Source organism: Gallus gallus, chromosome 1 (genome assembly GCF_016699485.2).
Source record: "Gallus gallus isolate bGalGal1 chromosome 1, bGalGal1.mat.broiler.GRCg7b, whole genome shotgun sequence".
Classification (NCBI taxonomy): domain Eukaryota; kingdom Metazoa; phylum Chordata; class Aves; order Galliformes; family Phasianidae; genus Gallus; species Gallus gallus.
The window spans coordinates 64,242,001-64,262,410 of NC_052532.1; the positions used below are offsets into that span (position 1 = coordinate 64,242,001).

The 20,410-nt window shown below is 35.5% G+C and overlaps 1 protein-coding gene across 2 annotated transcripts in view; it reads right to left on the bottom strand.

The window, feature by feature from the left end:
• PLCZ1 (phospholipase C zeta 1) overlaps positions 1-20,410 on the bottom strand; it is a 43,035-nt gene that overhangs the window by 765 nt on the left and 21,860 nt on the right. For both annotated transcript variants that reach the window (XM_040697189.2, NM_001039273.2), the window contains exons 9-12: positions 19,140-19,256; positions 6,583-6,755; positions 3,706-3,838; positions 1,842-1,991 (exon numbers count right to left, since the gene is read on the bottom strand). In XM_040697189.2, the coding sequence (XP_040553123.1) occupies positions 1,842-1,991; positions 3,706-3,838; positions 6,583-6,755; positions 19,140-19,256 (573 nt within the window). The remainder of the gene's footprint in view (positions 1-1,841; positions 1,992-3,705; positions 3,839-6,582; positions 6,756-19,139; positions 19,257-20,410) is intronic.

Here is a 20,410-nt window from a genome sequence, read left to right on the forward strand (position 1 = left end):
TACCTGCTCTGAAAACAAAAAATACCCTCCTCCAAACCCAAAGGCTGTATTGCTTCATGAGAATGTAGCATACATTATTTCATAAAAATGTCACATCTGATAAAAAATGTTCTGTTTTTTTTTTTCTAAGTCTATATAACTGCAGTTATTTAAATATCTGTTGTCACTAAAAGTTCAGTTGAGAACTGAAATTCTCAAAACTCTTCTTTACTTGTGTCTGGACATGGACACAATTTTCAGGACCCTTCTTTGGGTTTGGATTTTCTTGATTCTTTTATCCAATGTGAAAGTTCACTTTACATTTAAGGTTCAGCTTCTGAGCAACAGATATTAAAGCTGAATCTTGTAAACATACATTTGTGATCACTGTTTAGAGCACACCAGCATGTGGAAGACTTGATTTGTTTTCTAGCTGGTGGCTTACTTCAAGGATTAGGACTCATTTCCAAGGACTGTGTTCTTAGCCCATAGCTATAGAATATTCTCCCAAATGTAAAATTCTGTTATTGAAATTGGTTCAATTTGTATGAAATCATCGACTGTTAACTGATGCAGTGATAGCAAGCTAGAATGTGGGACAACTGAATTCCTGTCCTGTACTGGACTGAGACAGAGAGGCTGTAACCTAGGACTCACTACTATAGCCTTTAACCTCCCAGCTAGAGGGAGATTCCTATCTTCAGTCCTTCTGAGTATAATTACTTAATCACTACATGATTACACAATGAAAAATTGCATAAAGCTACAGGTGGGCAGCACGCGTTCTTCCCCAGTGCAACCTGTAGCTGTGTGGTGAAGCTGCCACTGGGGAGTTACACACTGTGATTCTATTAAAATAAATAAATAAATAAATTCACAAATATTAATGATTTAAAACCACGTGTAAGCTTTAGCATCTTCTATTTAAGTTTATCTCAAATATAGGGTGCTTTTTTTTTTCATTTTTCTGAAATGCTCATATAGTAGAAAGTGATCAGAGTAAAGATGTTGAAGAAAAGCAAATATTCTTCAGGAGAAATGTGTCTGTTCTTCTGTAACTCCTAAGCCTCAACTACAGATCACAAGCAGCTTTATGATTTCAGAACTTGGAAAGAAATAGCCATTAAAAACCTTGCTAAGCTTTATAAAAAAAAAAAGGCACAGTGCCCACTGCCAGCTCCAATTTTTTTGCCTTCACGTCTTCATCTACTAACAAAAGTTGATTATGTTTGCTTTGTCAGAAATACATTTGGAAATCCAGTGCAGTAAACAGTCATTTTATATAAACCTTTCTCCTTGGCCTACTGACTTCTGTGTCTGTTCTTTATGTGCAGCCTATCAATCACATAAGATTCCAGGAACTAAACTGGTACAAGAGGAGAAACACTACTAAGAAAAAATCCTACACATACTTTGCTTAATATATATTCTTCATTCTGCACTCTGAAAAGTCATGGGCAGATAACTTGAGGGGTTCGTGGCTTTTTTGCTTTGTTTTAATTCGGCTAGTTGGGTTTTGGAGCCTGAGTAGAAAATGTACAGTTCTGACTAATTGTTCTTCCTTCCTTTTCTATCAGAACAAGTTAAAATACTATCTGAAGAATTTCTATTTTGAAATGAATGTTCTAGTAGGAATTATTAACAGCCATTAATAGTTCTTTGATTTCTACACCATAGACTAATTCAGAGACTACAAAGATTTAAAAATATAAAGAGTTCAGCTTTTAACCTGCTGTTACTCTGTGCTCCTCTAGGAAATACACATAATGCTGTGCTACATCAATACCACAGTAATGATAAAATCATGGATTGTTGTAGATAACTTTGAAGTGTTATTGGTGGCTCACTTAAAAAGATATTACCTTTACTCAAACTCAACAGTGGTAAAGTGTATTGACCGAGGAAATCATTTGCAACCAGAGAGATCTCATCTTGTACGCAGAAGCGTATCAGTGCTAGTTCTGGAACTTGGACAGTAAAAGAGAAAGTTTCATCCCATCTCGGACTCAGAGCTAATGAAAAGAGAAAATACCATTTATTACATTTAATATTTGAGTTGTGCCTGCTATCAGTAGTCCTTCCTAGTAAAATTCTTTCTTTTTCTCTAGATTTTTGTGCTAACTTAAATAAATGACAGGACTCCAACTGCAGTGATATAGGTCACACCTTTTGTACGGATTATGAAATAAAAACTGTGAGAAGGGAGTGCTCAAGATGAAGCAGACAGCCTACGATTTGCCTACAGTATGCATACCATCCCCTTCTATGGATTTGTCATATATTGGGTACATAACAGTGTCAGTCAAACACCTAAGAAAGTTGCCGTTCTCTCTTCAAAAAGAGCAAAATCCAGGTTCAGAATTTCTGATCAACTTAAACTTTCCAACATTCATACCAATTTTATGTTTTTTCCCAAGGTTTCTTCTTTTATGGTGTTGGAAATCAGGCAGGAGCTGAATGAATTTTGGTGGAAAAGCAATCACGTGACTCAAAGCAAAATACAAAAGGGGAGGTAAAACAGGAGAGATGGTGTTTGTCCTGTATAACATTTACACAGAAGGAAAAGGAATGTAGAGGCTAACTACAAAAAGGAGAAAGAAAAACTACAAGAGAGTTGCGTAGAAGAGATCACAGAGAACCCTTAAGCTGAGGCATCAAGATGATCTATAGGATAAAGATAAGGAAGTGCTTGAAGACAAATACTGAGAGTACACACTATCTCTCCAGCAATATAGGGACTTAACCTGCTAGAAACGTCGTATGAGTTAAATGATGAAGCTGAAGACATTTCTTCACAAAAAGTCCCCAGAATTTACATGAGTGTGCTGGTTTGTGCTCATATAGATTTCATTTTCTTCATAGCATCTCATATGTTGTTATGTTTTGGATTTGTGACCCAAACAGTGTTGATGACACACTGGTGTGTTTCTGTAGTTACTGGTGTGTTTCTGTAGTTACTGGTGTGTTTCTGTAGTTACTGAGCAGCTCTTACACAGAATCAAGGATGTTTTTGTTTCTTACATTGCCCCACCATCAAGGAGATTGGGAGTGAAAAAGAGGTTGGGAGAGATAGCCAGAATACGTGACCCTAAATAACCAAAGGAATATCCCATAGCACATGATGTAATGAGGTTGAATTAAGTAACCCCAAGGTGGCATAAAGAAGCAGGAAGGGGCAGAACATTCAGAATTATGTCATTTGTCTTCCCAAGTAACTGTCATGAATGTTGAAGCCCTGCTTTCCTGGAAATGGCTGAATATCTGCCTGCCTACGGGAAGGACTGAATGAATTTCTTTATTAGTTTTGCTTGCATGCACAGCTTTGCTTTACCTATCAAACTATTTCAACCCACAAATTTCACCTCTCCAGTTCTTTCTCACATCCCACTGTGTGCAAGGAGAGGGGAAGGTGAGAGAGCAGCTGTGTGGTGCTTAACTGCCTCCTGGGGCCAAACCACAACAGTGAGTAAACACCAAGCATATTCCATCTTCCCTCAAGAGAGTGCTACTATCAGAGAGTTTATCCTTCCTTAATCTGCAATTCAACAAAAATGGCACATAGTTTAAACTTCTGCTAGAGATTTCATACCAGAAGATCCTACTCTAGACAGAAATAATTGCAGTCTCTGTAAGTACATAACAGCTTCTTGGGAAGAAAAGAAGGCCATTCTGTATAAAATATTATTGTCTTTTGTTCACGGTTAAGAGACTAAGACTGATGCTCACCATTGCTTTTTATGACACTAGATTTTCTTTTTGCTTGATCTTCTGGCACACCGTAAATTTCTAACTGCACTAAAGGGTCAGCTTTGTTACTCTTCGACAGGTTACTGGGTGGTAACTGATGACCACTGATGAGCTGGAAAATTAAAGTTGTAATGAATTGAAATGACTGTAAGAACTGACTTTACATAATAGCTGTATAGTAGCCATCATAGCAAAAACGATTCCATAAGAAACTACACTTACCAACCATAAAGGAACTGTTACCAAAATATCCATTAAACAATGAAGTAAGTTAAGAATATGGTGCTTCCCATTTAATTTAATTCTTGGCTAATTTGATATCATTATGCTTTATATAATACTTTCAGATATAAGCTTTTTTATTTATATTTCTCATAAAAATGTTGGAGGAATCAATCTGATTATCGTCGCTTTATCTGAGATCAACCCCATAATTTTTTGTCAAAGCTGTGCCTACTAGACTGCACTAACACTTAGGGTGATACCAACACAGTGTTGTAGGGTATGTAGGGTGCATTCCTGTTCTTTCACAGGAACATTCAGTAACTCTCCCTTTAGCAGGCTCCCGGATGTTATTATCCTTAATTTAGTTAGCTACCTGGAAATTTTGCCTCAGACTGCCTTATAATCTGGCACCCAGCCTAAGAAAGGATTTATGAAAGTCACAACTTTTTCTACTGTCTATTTGTATTTCAGGACACCAAGGAGAGAATAACTATCTGTAAAGTATCTTCTTTTTTTTCAATTAATGCTGGAGTGTATCAAGAGAGATACAAACCTGCAAGCCTAGGTGAGAGACGTGACGCTTATGGTCCAGATCTCAGGAGAAAACGTCAAAGCTCATGATACAGATTCTTACTCTCCTGTCACTCACCAAAAAGTCAAAAAACACAAACCGTGCATTTTGCTTAGGTACGTTCTGTAACACCTTGGTCCAAGAAAACTTCTAGCCTGAAACACTGATTGGCAGTTGCTTAGCAGACCCAGGTACTGGCAGTTTCCTTCCTAGAGAATTGCCCTCAGTGAAGAGCTCTGTACAATGCAAGCATGGACAGAATGCCCATTTAGAGCCAGGGGGGAGCCTTTGGCATGCCCTGAATGTCCTTACCAAAATCCAGCTGCACTGCTTCCCACTCTGAACCTGTTGCCAGGCCCAGCCTATGTCTCTGACAGGGTGTGGAAAAGAAGGTTCTGTTTAGAGCCTCTTATCAGTCAAATCCTTAAACCCAATCCATCTGTGAGATCCAAGGCGAAACAGATATACAGAGGGAATAAAAGACAGCATGATAGGCTTAGAAATTTCTGTATAAAACACCTTGTGTACTTGTATTTCTTCTTCAACAGCTACACACAGTCTTTCTCCTGATGGGAACTGTGGCACATCAGGTGAGAAAGGGTACTGAATTAATTAAAATCAAGTTCTGTATGATTTTTGTCATCACTTGTGTTTTCTAAGTTTAATCAGTCAGCCTGAGACACTTTCACCTCAGATGTATTATATCTCTGCCCAATAACTGTTATTTCTCAATTCATCAAGGTAGTAAATCTTTAGCAGAAACTGTTTTCCCTTTAACTCCTGCTCCAGATATTATTTTTTTTTCAACTATCATTTCCCATTTTTTGCTTCTCTGCAGGAACTCTACAGCCCCACATACAGCTGGTGTGATGCTGTTGCTGCTGCTATCCAGTCTGGCATCCCAGCCTATGTCATCAGTCTAAAATCCTGCCTTTCTCTGTTCCAGCTTCTTCCAAACTCAGACATTTCCTTTCCATTGTCTGTCTCCTGGATTACAGTCAGGAAGTTTTCCTCATCTTAATTAACTCCAGCTTTATGTAATCAAGGACTAAAGTAACAGATGTTTACGCATGGGTGCTTCAAATCATCCAGTCATGTCTGTTTGTAATTGGTATGCTCACTGTTAGGACGCCCAAATGTTCTTGATTAGGTGCACACATTATGTAAGCATTTTATAATTGTTATTAGCTAATATTTTATCTCCACTATTTATTTTTCTGAAAGAAATATCAATTATACACTCATTTTATGCTAATTAAATAGCATTTATGCAAGTATTATACTGTACAATCAGAAAAAGCACATTTTCATTGGGAAAAGGTAGTTTTCCAACTGGAAAATAATTATAAAACATCTACTTGACCTCAAAATAAGGAGTTTTATTTTTCATTATTTTTAAATTACATTTATTTAAAGTATTTTTCAGAATTAAATTAGATTTGAATTTGGGAGAAGTAGAAATAATTCAAAGGCTTATTGATTCATTTTCCTTTTTACAGTTATTTATACAATTTTAAGATGATAAATAATATTTTATGTAAGCATAGGGAGATAATGAAACTTAAATGAAGCATGAAGATTTCTAGCATATCTTAAAACATTTGCATTTGTCAAGTACAATTACTTTGGTGTATGGGCATCACTAAATCTTAAAGAAAATAATACAAATAGCGTACATTTGATTTCTGAAAGCTTTCAGTGTTCAGTCTGCACAGTCGTAACTGGTATTCTTTGGTCAACTACACTTGTGACACATGCAATGCAAAGTACGTTTAGGTTTCTGTACAGAACGCTGTGGAAATCGTGTATTTTTATAAATTCATCAACTCTGAACATCTAGATATTTTTAGGAAACATAAGTGAACTACAGATGGGAAGCCATCCAAGCAGCAATAAATTCTATATGAGAGTGATGTGTTGGTAGAAACACATTTTCACACTTTCCAACAACCAGAAGTGAGAATGATATTAGAAAATAATAGATTATGAATTGGTCTGGAACGTATAACAGTAGTTTGTTTTTATGTTTTACCAAACAAATTACAGTTAACTAAGCTTACCCTTATTGATAGAGATAGTGGGTTACTATATCTTCCCACGTTGTGTGGGTTGAATGTTGAATTGCGATTTCTAAGGAATTCTGGTTTCAGAATATATCCACAGCCACCATTGTCTAAGAATTTCCCATTTTGCAGTTCCATTGGTGTTCCTGATGTCTGGAAGTTTAAGGCCACTGTAAAAACAAATAAATATGAATTTTAAAGAATAACTATTGATGTCAGTTTATAAACCAACTCTCTGACAATTACAGACAAATCAAAAGCAAAAGAAATTTAAGACTGTGTACCTTTCATTTCATATGCAAGATACTGCTTCTTAAGTATAGCAATATTCAGTAGTGAACGATTAACATCCAAAAACAAAGTGCAGTGCAATGTGTTGTGTATTTTCCGATTTCCTTCTAAATTAAACCTTGGGAGAATAAGACACTATTTCTTTTTTTCCACTACAGGGACCTAATTCACATGACAATACCCAGCAATACTCAGTACTCTGAGCATGGTTGTGAAGTTCTGCTACAGAAGACAAAACCACAGGATAATAACTAACTTCAGTTAGGGAGCAGAATTAATCACAAAACCATATCACCCAAAAGAATCATAGAACAACTTGAGTTTTGTGGCATCCACAAAGACCATCAAGTCCAGCTGTCTCAACACAGGACCACAATAAATTCAACCCCTTTGTCTGTGAGCATTGTCCAAACACTTTGTTAATTCTGTTAGCTTGGGGCCATGGCCATTGCTCTGGGGAGCCTGTTCCAGTGCCCTACCACCCAAGATCAAGTATTTTAGTACTAGAATATTCAGTGCAAATACATACAAGATTATAGAATTAGAATCAATTTTAAAAGTATTCTTAAATTTTATGCAAACTCTTCCTTCAAGCAGAGTTTTCCAGTGCTGATGATTTTTGTTACTATACACCCAACAGATTTTCCTTTTCTTGGCAGCTCAAAACATTTTTGGTTTGCTGCAGCAACAATAATGAAATAGCACACTTCTCATCAACATGATATTATAATTCGTGAGATATAACCAACATTGAAATGGACTTGTTTAATGAAATTTTCCCCTATTCTAGTACATTGGAGCTTCCTGTCACACTGAAAATAGAAAATGCACAAGTCAAATCAGTGAAGTGAGAACATGATATGTGTTAAATAGAAAATGATAAAAAGTCATTTACTTGATGGCTTGGCTGAAATAAGAAAAAAGAAAAAAAGAAAAAAAAAGAAAGACTGAGACAGTCCAAGTGATTCCGAATAATAATTCAGAAAATGGACTTTATTACATGTTCCTATGAGATAACATAAATCTATTGAATGAACATGTAGCAGAATTCAGAAATTCTTATCTCCTGTGCAAGAAATTTGGCTCAGATTCACTGCAAAAATTATTTATTTTTTCACTGCTTTGATGAGCTTTTAAAAAACTTCTTTATTAAACAACACAGACAGCAATAGATCTGGAGAGTGAGGCAGCTGGTACTAAGGATCTAATGTTTGCATTACACTTGGTTTTGATGGGGTTACTTCAGAAGAGCTCTAGCTTGGCCACACAGAATCAATGTCAATAAATAGCTGGAGTACATCAGGTGCTCCCAGAGTGCATCCTCTATTTCACCTGAAAGGAATCCCATCTGTAGTAGGTAAGATTGTTCTGCAACAAATGCCACTATGTAGTAAGTAGGAGCAACTGGGAAATTTGCTTAAAAACCATCACCACAAACAATAACAAAAACAAAACACAACATGCACTCCTGTATTGAACTACACGCTAACACAGGCACTTGCATAGAATTGTGTCAATAAGCAAAGGATCTTTAAGCTATTTTATCTCTGACAACAGAAACTAGACCATAAAATGTTTTTATTGCTCATTGCGCTCCATAAACTTCTGTTGCCTTTTTTCAGTAGGGCAAGTATTCTCATGGTATAGTTTTGGCAGTGATTCACTATTTGCTTTTATGACTTAACACTCCATCCAGAACAGACTCAAATGCAGTGCTGTGTGACCCTTGTTATATGGCAATGGAGGTATCAAATATGTTGAGTCAAGCACTGAAGTGAATTCTATAGAGGTGAAACCCTCATGGCTCTTCAAACCTACATCCAGGCATGAATTACAGATAACCCAAGATCTCTCAGTTCATAGGTAATTTCTAGGCCATCAGTTCAGAATAAGTGATTTAAAAACTGTGACTAAAATCACGTAATTCAAACAGCTGTGGCTTCAAATAGAAGCAAATAAAATACACTTGTAGTTTCCACATGATGAAACAAATTACATGATTGCACATAATGAGACTGTTGCTATATTTGCAAGCTTCATAGGCTGCTAAGCAGGAAAATCTGATTTAACAACAGAAACAAGCAAAGGAGAATACTTTACATTTTATCACATTAGGTAAATTACTTCACATAAGTGAAGGTCAATGTTATTATGGAATGATATCTTCAAACATCAACACTATATTTTTACTCAATTTAATTTTACCTTAGAATAATTTAAAATATACTGAACACTAGTTTTAATCTACCTACTGATTTCCTTGTATTGAAACTTGTAACCTGATACAGATAAATGAAGGCAAGATTTTGCACTATATTCTCTGAAATTCATACCTCAACAACTGTTTGCAAGGTTCAGAGCTGCCAGGGGACCCCTCAGAAAATGCTTTACAGTATACTGCTGATGCCTAGTTTTTCATTTGAGTCAGATGCAGTTACAACCCTTGCACTTCTTGAGAAATGGCAAAGTTCATAAATTAAAGACTACGCTTCCCATTGCCTGGCAGTGTGGCCTTATGGCAACATCTTTCTGCAAAGAAGATTGAATTTCTAACCAAGGTTTCATCTCAGTTTTGCTGAATTCAAGAATAGAACTTGTGATAACATGTTTTGTACTACTGTTTCATGAAACAGTCACAATTTTTAATGCATTTATGAAGCAAAAAATGAAGCAACCTTTAATACAGAGAGGAATACAGAGAATGTGTTTCATCTTAAACTTTAGGCAGTCAACTTAACTCATTCCTAAAACTAATTGAAGAACTAAACACAATATAAATATTCAAATACAACACCTTCCATAAGTACTGCCATTCAAGACATAATTAATTTTTAGACTAAAAGTAACAGTTTTTGAAAACCAAAGAGAACACTGCTGTTCTCAGATTTCTAAGTTGCTATGATTTGAAGACAGTTCAGGAAAGCTGCATATCTTTCACGTGTGATACTGTCTCTCAATCAACATTCCTATTGGGACTTTTGACTTGTCATTTTTTATTTTTCATTTTTCTCTTCCTGATACTATTAGCTATGTTACAACCCTGGGGTTTAATATATTGTCTGCATTTAAAAGGAGAGATTTTAAAATGGATAAGCACAAATTTATCACCAGTTTTCCCTAAAATAAGTTACTTAATTTTATTTTATGCCATTTAAAATCCATCTCAAAAAGTCTGAATTCTATGCAAATTCCAAAAGTATATGCAAAAAGCACTCAGTGCCAGTGTTCCCATCTCCATGATTTACTTCACCCATATGAATCTAAAGAGATAATTCACCACACTTTGATCAGCCTTCGTTCTTTCCAGGTGCCCATGCCCTTAAAATGGGCTGCTTATTGCACAGTAAGTGCAATATGGAAAGTGAAAACTCACTAATGGAAAGTATACCTGCAAAATTGTCTTCCGTGCCTTAGACAACCAACATGTAAAGCATGTTGGTTTTACAAAGCAGGAAATACTATGAAAACAGGACCACATCCTAATGATCTGGATTATTTTGTTATTGGTTATGAGATCATCTATATAACTAGATTTGATGATACTGTGTGTATTCTATGTTAAGACTGCCAGATGGGCATTGACTGAGTATCCTCTCTTGTTATATACAGGTCACAGCTGCACCCAATCCATTAATGCCCAAATTTACAGAAACATTTTCAGAACTTCTACATGACTATGTAGTCCATACTGTGTTTTTGTTTGAGTGATATGTCTTTTAAAAGGTTTCATCCACAGCCTGCATAAACACGCTAACCAAATATGAGGTGGCTCAAGATGTGAATGAAAAGAAAGGACATTCAATCACTTGGAAGTCAACTGAAAGTATTTGACATAAGAATAAACCATAATATCATGGCAATTTGTCAGCTGTTATGTATATCAGGAAGCAAAGATTCATTTACCAAAAACAGCATACATAGCAGGCAGAACTATCAGTAATAAATAGATTCTATCAAACTAAAATACAATGCTACTTTTATCATCTGAATGACAAATACAACACTGATTTCTATCGTAAGTACAAAGAATATTTACCTATTAGTAAATTGAAAAAATTATGCCATCTAAAATGCATTCTAATAGAGTTTGCTCCAATAAGTACTATCATACCCTGAAAATCCTCTTCTTACACCAGGTGTACATAATGTGCTCTATCACCAAGAGGCCAAAATACATAAGCTGGGATAATGGTGGAACATAGTGAATTTTAAATACCTTTTCCATCTGGGTCTTCATGAGTAACTAGAAAAACATGCCATAACTGAGCCTGAAAAACTATGACAGTCTTCTCAGACTGCTGTGAGTCTGAGTATTACCTGTTATTCTGGTCCTGCCTAGACATGTACCTCTGATCCTCACTGCCATCCCTGGATGCCTGTAAATTCAAGCTTGTACAAAAACCATCCAAAGTCAGTCTTTTAAACATCCTCAACATCACCTTTGCCCTGAAAGTTGTTTTTTTTTTTCAAATCTTTATGCTACTTTAGCCCTCTTGCCAAGCTAGTGAATGAGTGTAATCCCAACAAAATTTTATGAACAAGGACTGATTGTCTACCACAAAAAAAAAAAAAAACACTTCACTCATCAGTATTAATTTTGACACACAAGCTGTGTCACACCTCTTTTTCTGACTAATGAATTTGCTTAAATTGTCATTTCTAGCTTTACTTATCGCTGACACATTTTGAAATGGATACTCTCATTCCACAGAAACTCAATTTATGAATGGCTTACATCATGAGGTATTCTGCTGTAGTAAGAGGGATTACTCATCTGCAAACTGAGTGGTATGCATAACTCTCTGACACATCATGCACGGCGTATGCAGTCAGCCTATTCTTTGAGCCAACTCAATACTGCTGCTCTACAGACATTATCAACGGAAATGTTAAGAATTCAATCATTCCAGTGTTCATAATTGCTGACAGTGTTCCTGCTTAATTACAGATATCTCTACTGGAAAATAGATGTCAGGTGATTAAAAACCATCTCCATTACACAAGAATTTCTACAATTGGTTTCAATTAGAGATCCTTTCTTGTGAGGTTCTCATGGGAAAAGTACCTAAAGCATTTCTGATAAACTATCGTATCTAAAATCTAAATTGTTTTTTGTTATTTAATTAATATGTCAGACTGAAAGTTACACTGCAGTGTTAGTCTCAGCATCTTTTGGTTGTCATTGCAGTTGCTTCAAATGTGGAATAGACATTTTTTGAAAATATTTTCTTAATTTGCTTGCCTTCTGTTTCCTGGCAGAGTGCATGATACAATCAGCTTTGCTGTCCTGTTTCATTCTAGCCTTCTAACACAACATTTAGAACAAGGTCAACAAGAAGTTCAGAGACGATTGTGTTTCTATAGTTTCTTCTGTATTTCTTTTAAAATGACTAAATTTCAGGTAAGTTATTTAGTCTTCTATTAGTTGTCTGCAGTTCTGGATTTAGCAGAAAAACATTTTCATGGTTACTGTCAACAAAATGCTGACAAAATGGAATTTCCATGTTTCTTTTGTTTGAAGTTCCAGCTTTAATTGCCTACAAAACCAAACAAATGCAAAAATCTACCACAATTGTCTGAAAAGAAGCAAGTTCCAGAGTAACCAAGACCTTTGTCATTGGCTTGGCAGTTAGTGATGTTCCTGCAAGAGGAATATGAAAGCTTTATTCAAGACACTTCTTAGCCCATGGATCCATATCAATAGGAAGGCAAGTGTATTGAAATAGTTCAATTTATCTGGAGATATTATCCCACTTAACTTATAGGAATTAGCTTCTCCACTAGAGCCAGTGAAAATCTAGTCAATGAACTTAAGGAACAGCATAAGCAAAAGTGGGTCCATTTTTCAGTATGAGATTAATCAAATCCCTGGAGTCTATAATCCTAATAGCTGTCCTACTGAGCTGGGGACATCTGGGAGCAAACAGTAAGATGTGAAAAAGCTGTTTTTATTGAGTTTCATAAAGCATTACAGACATGTGACCTATTATATTTATGGATTTTTTTCAATGACATGACTTTGTTCATAATATACACTTCTTTTTTTGGCATCATACTATTACCTTTTCAGAACATACAACAGAACTGAGTAAGATTTAAGTCATTTATGCAAGATGTAGTTTTCACTTCCTAAAGAGAAATTTCTGAACTACTAAAAGCAAATCAGTAAGAAAGTAATAACATAGTAATAACATCCTTTTTGCAAGACAAAAGCTGAACAATGATAACTACTCCTGCCCTTGAAAGCTCAAGTGAAATTGAGTGGGCAACAAAAAGGTGGTTTTTTTACACTTTCTACTCTCATTCTTTCAAGGCATTACTTGTGTTGTGAGCTAGCAGGAAATCTTTCCTGTGTTCCTTATAGCATACTGTCCATGACCATGCAGTAAGGCCTCAGCAAGCCCAAATACCGAATGAGCTCCAGACCACAAGAACACCTGCTCGGAACAGCCTGAGTGTGTTTTTGCTGTGAAATATAATGATATGACAGACTGGTACCCTGGTTTTGAGAAGACTTCTTTTAGTCTTAGTATAAAATCTCCAACCAGTTCTGCAAATACATCTGAGTTTCTGTTAACTGGCTGGTTTGTACAGAAGTCACTCCAAAAGTAATAGAAACTATAATAGATACAAAGATCACAATAACACTATTTGACAAAGCAAATTCTCAGCTACAAAGCACTGTTTTTCAACATTGTCATCAGCATTAGCTATGGATTTTCACCAGTGATGAAAAAGAGCCTGCATGCTGCGCTCATAAAGATCAGCATAGCTGTCTAGAAAGCGGCTTGCCTTTCATATCACTGTTACTACTGCTGAAAGGCACCACCCACCACCTCAGTGTGCTCACATTCACTGTTTGGTCTCCATATAAGTTCAGCAATCATCAATTAATGTCAGTGGGCTCCATTTTTTCTGCATGGAGGAATTTGGTTCCACATCTTTATTTCATCTACAACTCCATGTCAGATGCCATTTTGTCAGATGCCCCTCTGCTTCCATCTGTCACATGGCAGAAAATTGCAATGGAATATTGGCAGGAAGTTTGAACCTCTACTGCCATACTACCAACATTCACCCCTGACATCATGGACCAATATAATAAAATAGGAGGTATTAGTTTTGGAGCAGCCCTCATAGATGTCAAATAATCAAAGATGGAATACTGTGATGTATCTGTCTTCTTCATCTCATAGACACTGATTAGAGTTAAGTCATCTGCAAGATTTTAAGGATCACAGTCCTAGTTTCAGAGTGCTCATTAAGTGTCTAACTGCAATAGGATATACTGTAAAGAGCTGTTAAGGCATTCTAATAACTTAGCCAGACAGACAAATAACAACATTGAAGCATGCCGCTTCACAGATTGCACTAAAAATTCAAACAGCTACCATTCAAAGCTATAATGCAATAAATATTCTCAGTTTGTTTTAGACATAGCATTAGCAGTTGAAAAGGAGCTAATAGAAAAGGCTTACTTCACACTTTCTCTGTGTTAGGAAAAAAAAGAAAAAGAAAAAAACGAGTAACAATCATAAACAAGAATACAAAATTATCATACTGGAAAACAAACTATGTATAATTAAAAGAAAAAGTGATATTCCACCATCTCTTAAGTGGGAGAACCTGTGTTTTCCCTTAAATTCTATCACATTACTTTAGAAATACCTTTACTAAGGTATTTCTAGGTTAATTATAATAAAATGTTATAAAATAAGGTTAAATTTGACACTTCATCACTTATTCAGAAATACAGAGAATTCATTAAGATTGTGGGAATGACCAAACTTCCCAATATCAAACATAACCTGGTAAATTGATCTTAGGAAAAAAAAAATCAGTTATGTTCTCTCTAGTTTTGCTGTTTGTCCAGAGGGAAAAGAAAACATATTTTTGCTGTAAATATGCAAAAAACAAAAATTGAAAAGTAAATTAGTGAGCCTGTACCTTCTGTTTTCTTTAGCAGGTTTTCCAAAATCTGCCTTGCCTTTAAGTTTTCAGACACTCACAGCCCTATCTAGGCCATACTGATGGTCAGTCCCTGCTGAACAAGTGAGGTACAAGATCTACATAACTGGTTTTCTTCTCCCTAGATAGCATTAGAGTTTAAATTCAGAACTGCTTGGAGTTCTTTTCCCCTTATCTTTTCATGCACTGTAATTTGTCATACTGTTCCACACAAAATTTAGCCACACAACAGATATGATAAAATTGCTAGGCTGCATTTCGATCTCACAAGCCAAAACAAAATTTTCAATAAAAAAGTCCCATTATACAAGTAGTGGTTCCTTCTCAGTGGCGTATACATTTTTATGAGTGCTTCAGAAAACATATGGTCAATACTAGCTCTTCTAAAAGAAAATCCTGCATCTGCCACGCCATGACTTTCTGATGTAACTGATGATGACGTGGTCAGACCTGTAGATTGTTGAGATATATAGGAAAATGTTTTCTACTGTATACAAGGGATGGATTCAAAAGGAAATTTAATTATTTCTCTCTTTATTTTTAACTGAGAATTTTTTTTTGTTTGGTTGGTTGTTTTTTTTTTTTGGTTTGTTTGTTTGTTTGTTTGCTCTGTTTTCCTCAGCCTACATCAAACAATTCATATATGTTTATTTCAATAACTATCCTGAATTTTCTTTCCATGCATAAATCTTTACTTTCCCTTTTATTTAGTAAATAAAAAGGAGATAAAGATATGCCAAACCAGTTCTTTCCAGTGCTACATTGCAGTTGCATGCAGAAGGAATACTAATTTTTCCAAACTATAAAATATTATTGTAGGTATTTTTCTCCATAAGACCTCTTTGTTCACAAAACCTACCCTATTCTTATGAGACTCAATTTTCAGAGAATGAGCACAGAGTGCACAGTGACATGGAAGAATGCTTTTGTGGGAACTCTGTACTTTTTACTGTCATTTTTAACTTGCCTTCCTCTAAAAATTAGGTTTGCACAAATACAGAATTCTCATTTTCAGCCCCAGCAAATCTTTGGCTTGCTGGACAATTTCATCCTGGTTTAGTGGCATGCTCCAAGTTAATGTCCCAAACAGTTCAGAGAAAATTGCTGGCAAGGTACAGGAGAGAGAGCAATGTTTTGGGTCCATCAATAAGGGAAATGAAGGAATTACTCAGCTGTCATCATTTATAAGATGCAGAGTCCTGGCAAGCAGTATTATATGTAGATTTGAACAAAACCTAATATATTTATCTGTGCATCAAGAACAGTTAGTGGAACTTACTTAAAGGTAAGGTAGAAGGGCAGCCATGCAGGAGTGGGGATGGGTTAAAGGAGGTGAGGAAGGGGAACAGATGACATAGGATAAATCTGAAAATTCCAGGGACTGGAGGGAACATTTCTGCACATGGAAAGTGGTAAGGGGAAGACGGAATATGTGGGATTTTTGAAAACAGGATAGATGAAGAAATTAAGAAATGGGAGTTAAAACAGAGAAAATGCATCAGTAGAAGGTTCATTCAGTAGAGTTTTGAGAGCTGCATTTTGGAATGCAGTCTTATTTCAGCCAAACAGTTATCTGAAACAGATTAGGGAATCACGACTGGGTCTGGCACGGCTTGGAAATAATGCATGAGAAGACTTACTTGTAATCTGCCTATTCCCATGAGAAAAGCATTCTTTTAAATGAAGATGCAAGTACTGTGACCAAGAGGGCAGATCTAACCATTTCCTGCATATTTTTAATTCTTCCAGGAAGGAGCCCAAAGCAAAAATCATGTTTGGTATGTGAATCCTCAAAATGATTTTGCATTGAAGTGTATTCCAAGTTAATAGTCAGTGTAGTCATTAATAAGTTCTTAAGACCTCTTTGAGATGTAAAAAATGGATATTCTTTAAACAGATAATTATGGAGATGTAAAGACTAGAAATAAAACAAGTAAACTGCTCTGTGATAAACCCTTTAAAATTAAGGATTTCTGGCTAGTTCTTCCTCTACGCATGAAACAAGCATACTGGTTCTTAATAGCAATGCAGACAATACAGAGAGGGCACCACCTCAAGTGGTTTTATGTACTTGTGGAATTATTTAATCCCACAAATTAAGTGAGGATTAACCAATCAAGACAGATTATCATCAAACCAATTTCAAATGGCATGGTAATGGTGAAATACTTCCAGCAATAGCCTAGCCCAATATCAAATATGCACCATAAAAAAAATATTTATGAAAACACAGACAGAAATAAAATTTATAATGGCTGATAATTTTTTACTCTCACAGTAGCTGTAAAACTATGCCTCAGTACGATAGTGAAGATGTAAAGCAGAATTTGTAATGAGAGAATTGTGAGGGGATCTGAGTACATTTCAGTTCTTTCACTGAACAGCCAATACTGAGTGGGAAATTTCACGCAGCCTCCTTAGTCACTGCTTCCCACATTACATCCTGACAGCACTGTGTAGTTTGGGTAGAGGACTGGCAAACATTAACAAATTCAGGTTTGGGGCAGTCTTCCACTGCTTGTGGTCAGAGCCATAGCAATGGGAAGCCTTTTTCACATAGTTCCAGAGCCTTAAAGGCAAAGTGAAAATCATATCTTTCACTGTATGAGTGTGAATTGTAATGTAAGAAAGTGAGACCATCTCTTTCACTTCTTGAAATTGGAAGTCTATGGCAAACTGCCCTGCTCACTCCACAGTCTCCCTCAGGTGATTATGATATAGTCAGAATAAATGATAGAATACATATCTGGCTGCAAAAATATTGCTTTTAAACTGAAGAATGAAATGATGAAACAAGATCATGTCTGAAGTCATTAAAAAGGGGAAAGTGCTTACAGGTAAGAGGTTTTTCAAAGCCTGCTGAGAAGTGAAGTCATGCTTATCTTTAACACTTTCAAATTAAAAACTAACTTGAATTGAAGAGAAACCAAGGTTACAGTTATTTCATTGCTCAGGGTGCAAACTTACTTTCAAATACACTGAAAAGAAAGACATTAGATCTGCTTTGCTTGTATTAAGTCACTGAAGACTGTGGCAGCTGTGACTCAGCATCCAGCTGATCAGGGGCATTTGAGAGCATCTTTGCTGTAGCTATCATAATCTGGGAATTCTTGACAATATTAATTGTTGCACACACATCTGCATCAGTGCCACCCCAGTCACACAAAACCACTGAAAATCAAATAGATCCTTCAGATGATGATTTCACTGCAGTGCTGATTCCTAAATCACACATACTTTTCCATCATCTCTTCTAATTCAATGCCATGGGGCAACTTCAGCTAAATACAAAAGCAATTGCATTCCTACAATGATCACATTAAGTTGAACAGGCAGCTGCTTCTATTCTCTTGCTATAGTACAAAGTAGGCACAGAGAATGTTAGGATCCAGCAGAAAAAAAATAATATATATATATATATATATTTTTTTTTTTTTAAGAGAGAGAGAAATAGAGGAAAGATAACAAGAAAAAAGAAGATAAAACAAGGAAGCTACCTTTCCCACTTTCTCCTGTAAGGATGCTCTAGTGATGCCTCTGCCACAGAAGACCAATAATCATGGAGATTATAGAATTTGAATAATACAGAATGCAAAAGAATGTAAGCTATTTTAATCTTCTTGAAAGGAAAATTGCAAAATTTTTGTTCTGGAAGTACAGTATTTAATGTGTAGTATGCTCACTTTTACCTCTAAACCTAAGGTAACTTAGTTAACATAAATAATTTCAGCCAAAACAGACGGGCAGTAAAATATAAATTATTATTTAGACTCTCCACACAGACCGACACAAAGAAATATAACAGAATTACTAATTAAAAAAGGAAGTTGTACAAAGACAGAGAAGAAAGTTATGTTTTAGCTGTGGAAAGTTGTATATATAAACTTTTGCTGCAGTGTTTCAGATTAAATCTTGCTTTGGTGTAGTCTTAGAGTTAGGAATAATACAAAATAAGGTTCACAGCTTAATAATATCTTGTCCTTAATACTTTTTTTTCTCAGCTTCTAATAGGGAAAATAAAAACACCACAGTAGTTCAAAAGAATTAGTGATCTATAATAATTTGAGATGTTTGGGATATGCCTATAGCTATTTAACAAAAATTTACATTTGTAATTAGCTATGACTTAATTGTTATTAATTACAAAAATAAATACATTAAAATAATATTCCTTTTAGTTCTTCCTTATCAGAATTCTGAGATTCTGGGATATAAAAATTACCAGAATTTTATATCTCTTTTATATCTCTAAAATCTCTGAAGTTTTGAATGCAACAGTCAGTAAAGATACATACCCATTTGGCAACCCACATTCCAGAACTCTTGAGGATTATAATTTGAAGAACCTGCTCTTGTTCCTTTTGGGTAGATTCTTGTAATGAAACGTGAAGTATGTGAAACAAACTGATTAGCTAAAAAACAGAATCATAAAACCTTAGTAAGGCAAACTTTTTAATAATATACATCTTATTTAAATAAATAATAAGATTTTAAGACATTTCTATGTGTGTTACATTACTAAATGTGACACTTTGAGATATGATAAAAATCATATTTTTAAACCTTAAAACAGTCTTTGAAAATATTTTTTCTAGTATGCAGACTTTTTGAAGGTCAGTAACCAAAATCATTCCTTCAGGGAAATCTTCTTTACCTTTTTATATACTAAACACACAATTTTTACACTAAACCTCTCATTTCCCCTGTAAAACAGGAAAGACACAAAACAGGAAATTGGTTAAAAAGCGCTGTTCGTTCTTCAGTTATTCTAGTGGAAAAATATCTATCCTATCTTCAAATAATTTAAACTTGATTTCCGCTTTGCGGCTTAAAAAAATCAAATGAATCATCTCAAGACCAGTGAGTAATATATTTCTAAAACACACTTTATTATCTTCTTTGTCTTTGAAGATTTTAACTATTCAAGTCAGTTGATTTTCTAGCATCATTACCTCCTGTAAAGGCATAAACCACACAGACATGGAAAATCTAGAATTACTTCTATCTACACTATTCCAGTTAAGTGATTAAAAAGAAAGCTTTAAACTTCCAGGATTATCATTCTGATCTTTTTCATTCTCCTCCTTTCTCCTTATTTTAGTTGAACTACTAGGTTGCTAGACAGACCAGAGAGGACTTTTAGTATGGACAGCTGGTGAAAACCTACTTCCTTTAATGATGTTCAGCACCATTCACCTAACCAACCATTGAATCATCTCTGCCAAGAGTGGATGGCAGCTGGGCTGGACCTGAATGAATGAGCTGTGGCAGACTTCGTTCTCATGGTCAGTGATCTCTGCTTTTAATACTCCCTGAAGGCTGTTGTCAGACAGCTGGAGTTAAAACAGCAGAGACTATGTTGTACTGGCTGCACCAAATGTAGATAACCCAGCATAGACTGAGTTTTCAGTAATCCACCTTGGCCCATATGAAAGATGTGGTCCAAAGAATAGACTGTCTTCTATGGAGTTTATTCATTTCATGTGGATTCTCTCATCTGCAGTTATCATCAGAGTCAGAGATACTGATGCTCAACTCCACTGAGAACTACAGATTGTGTACAGAA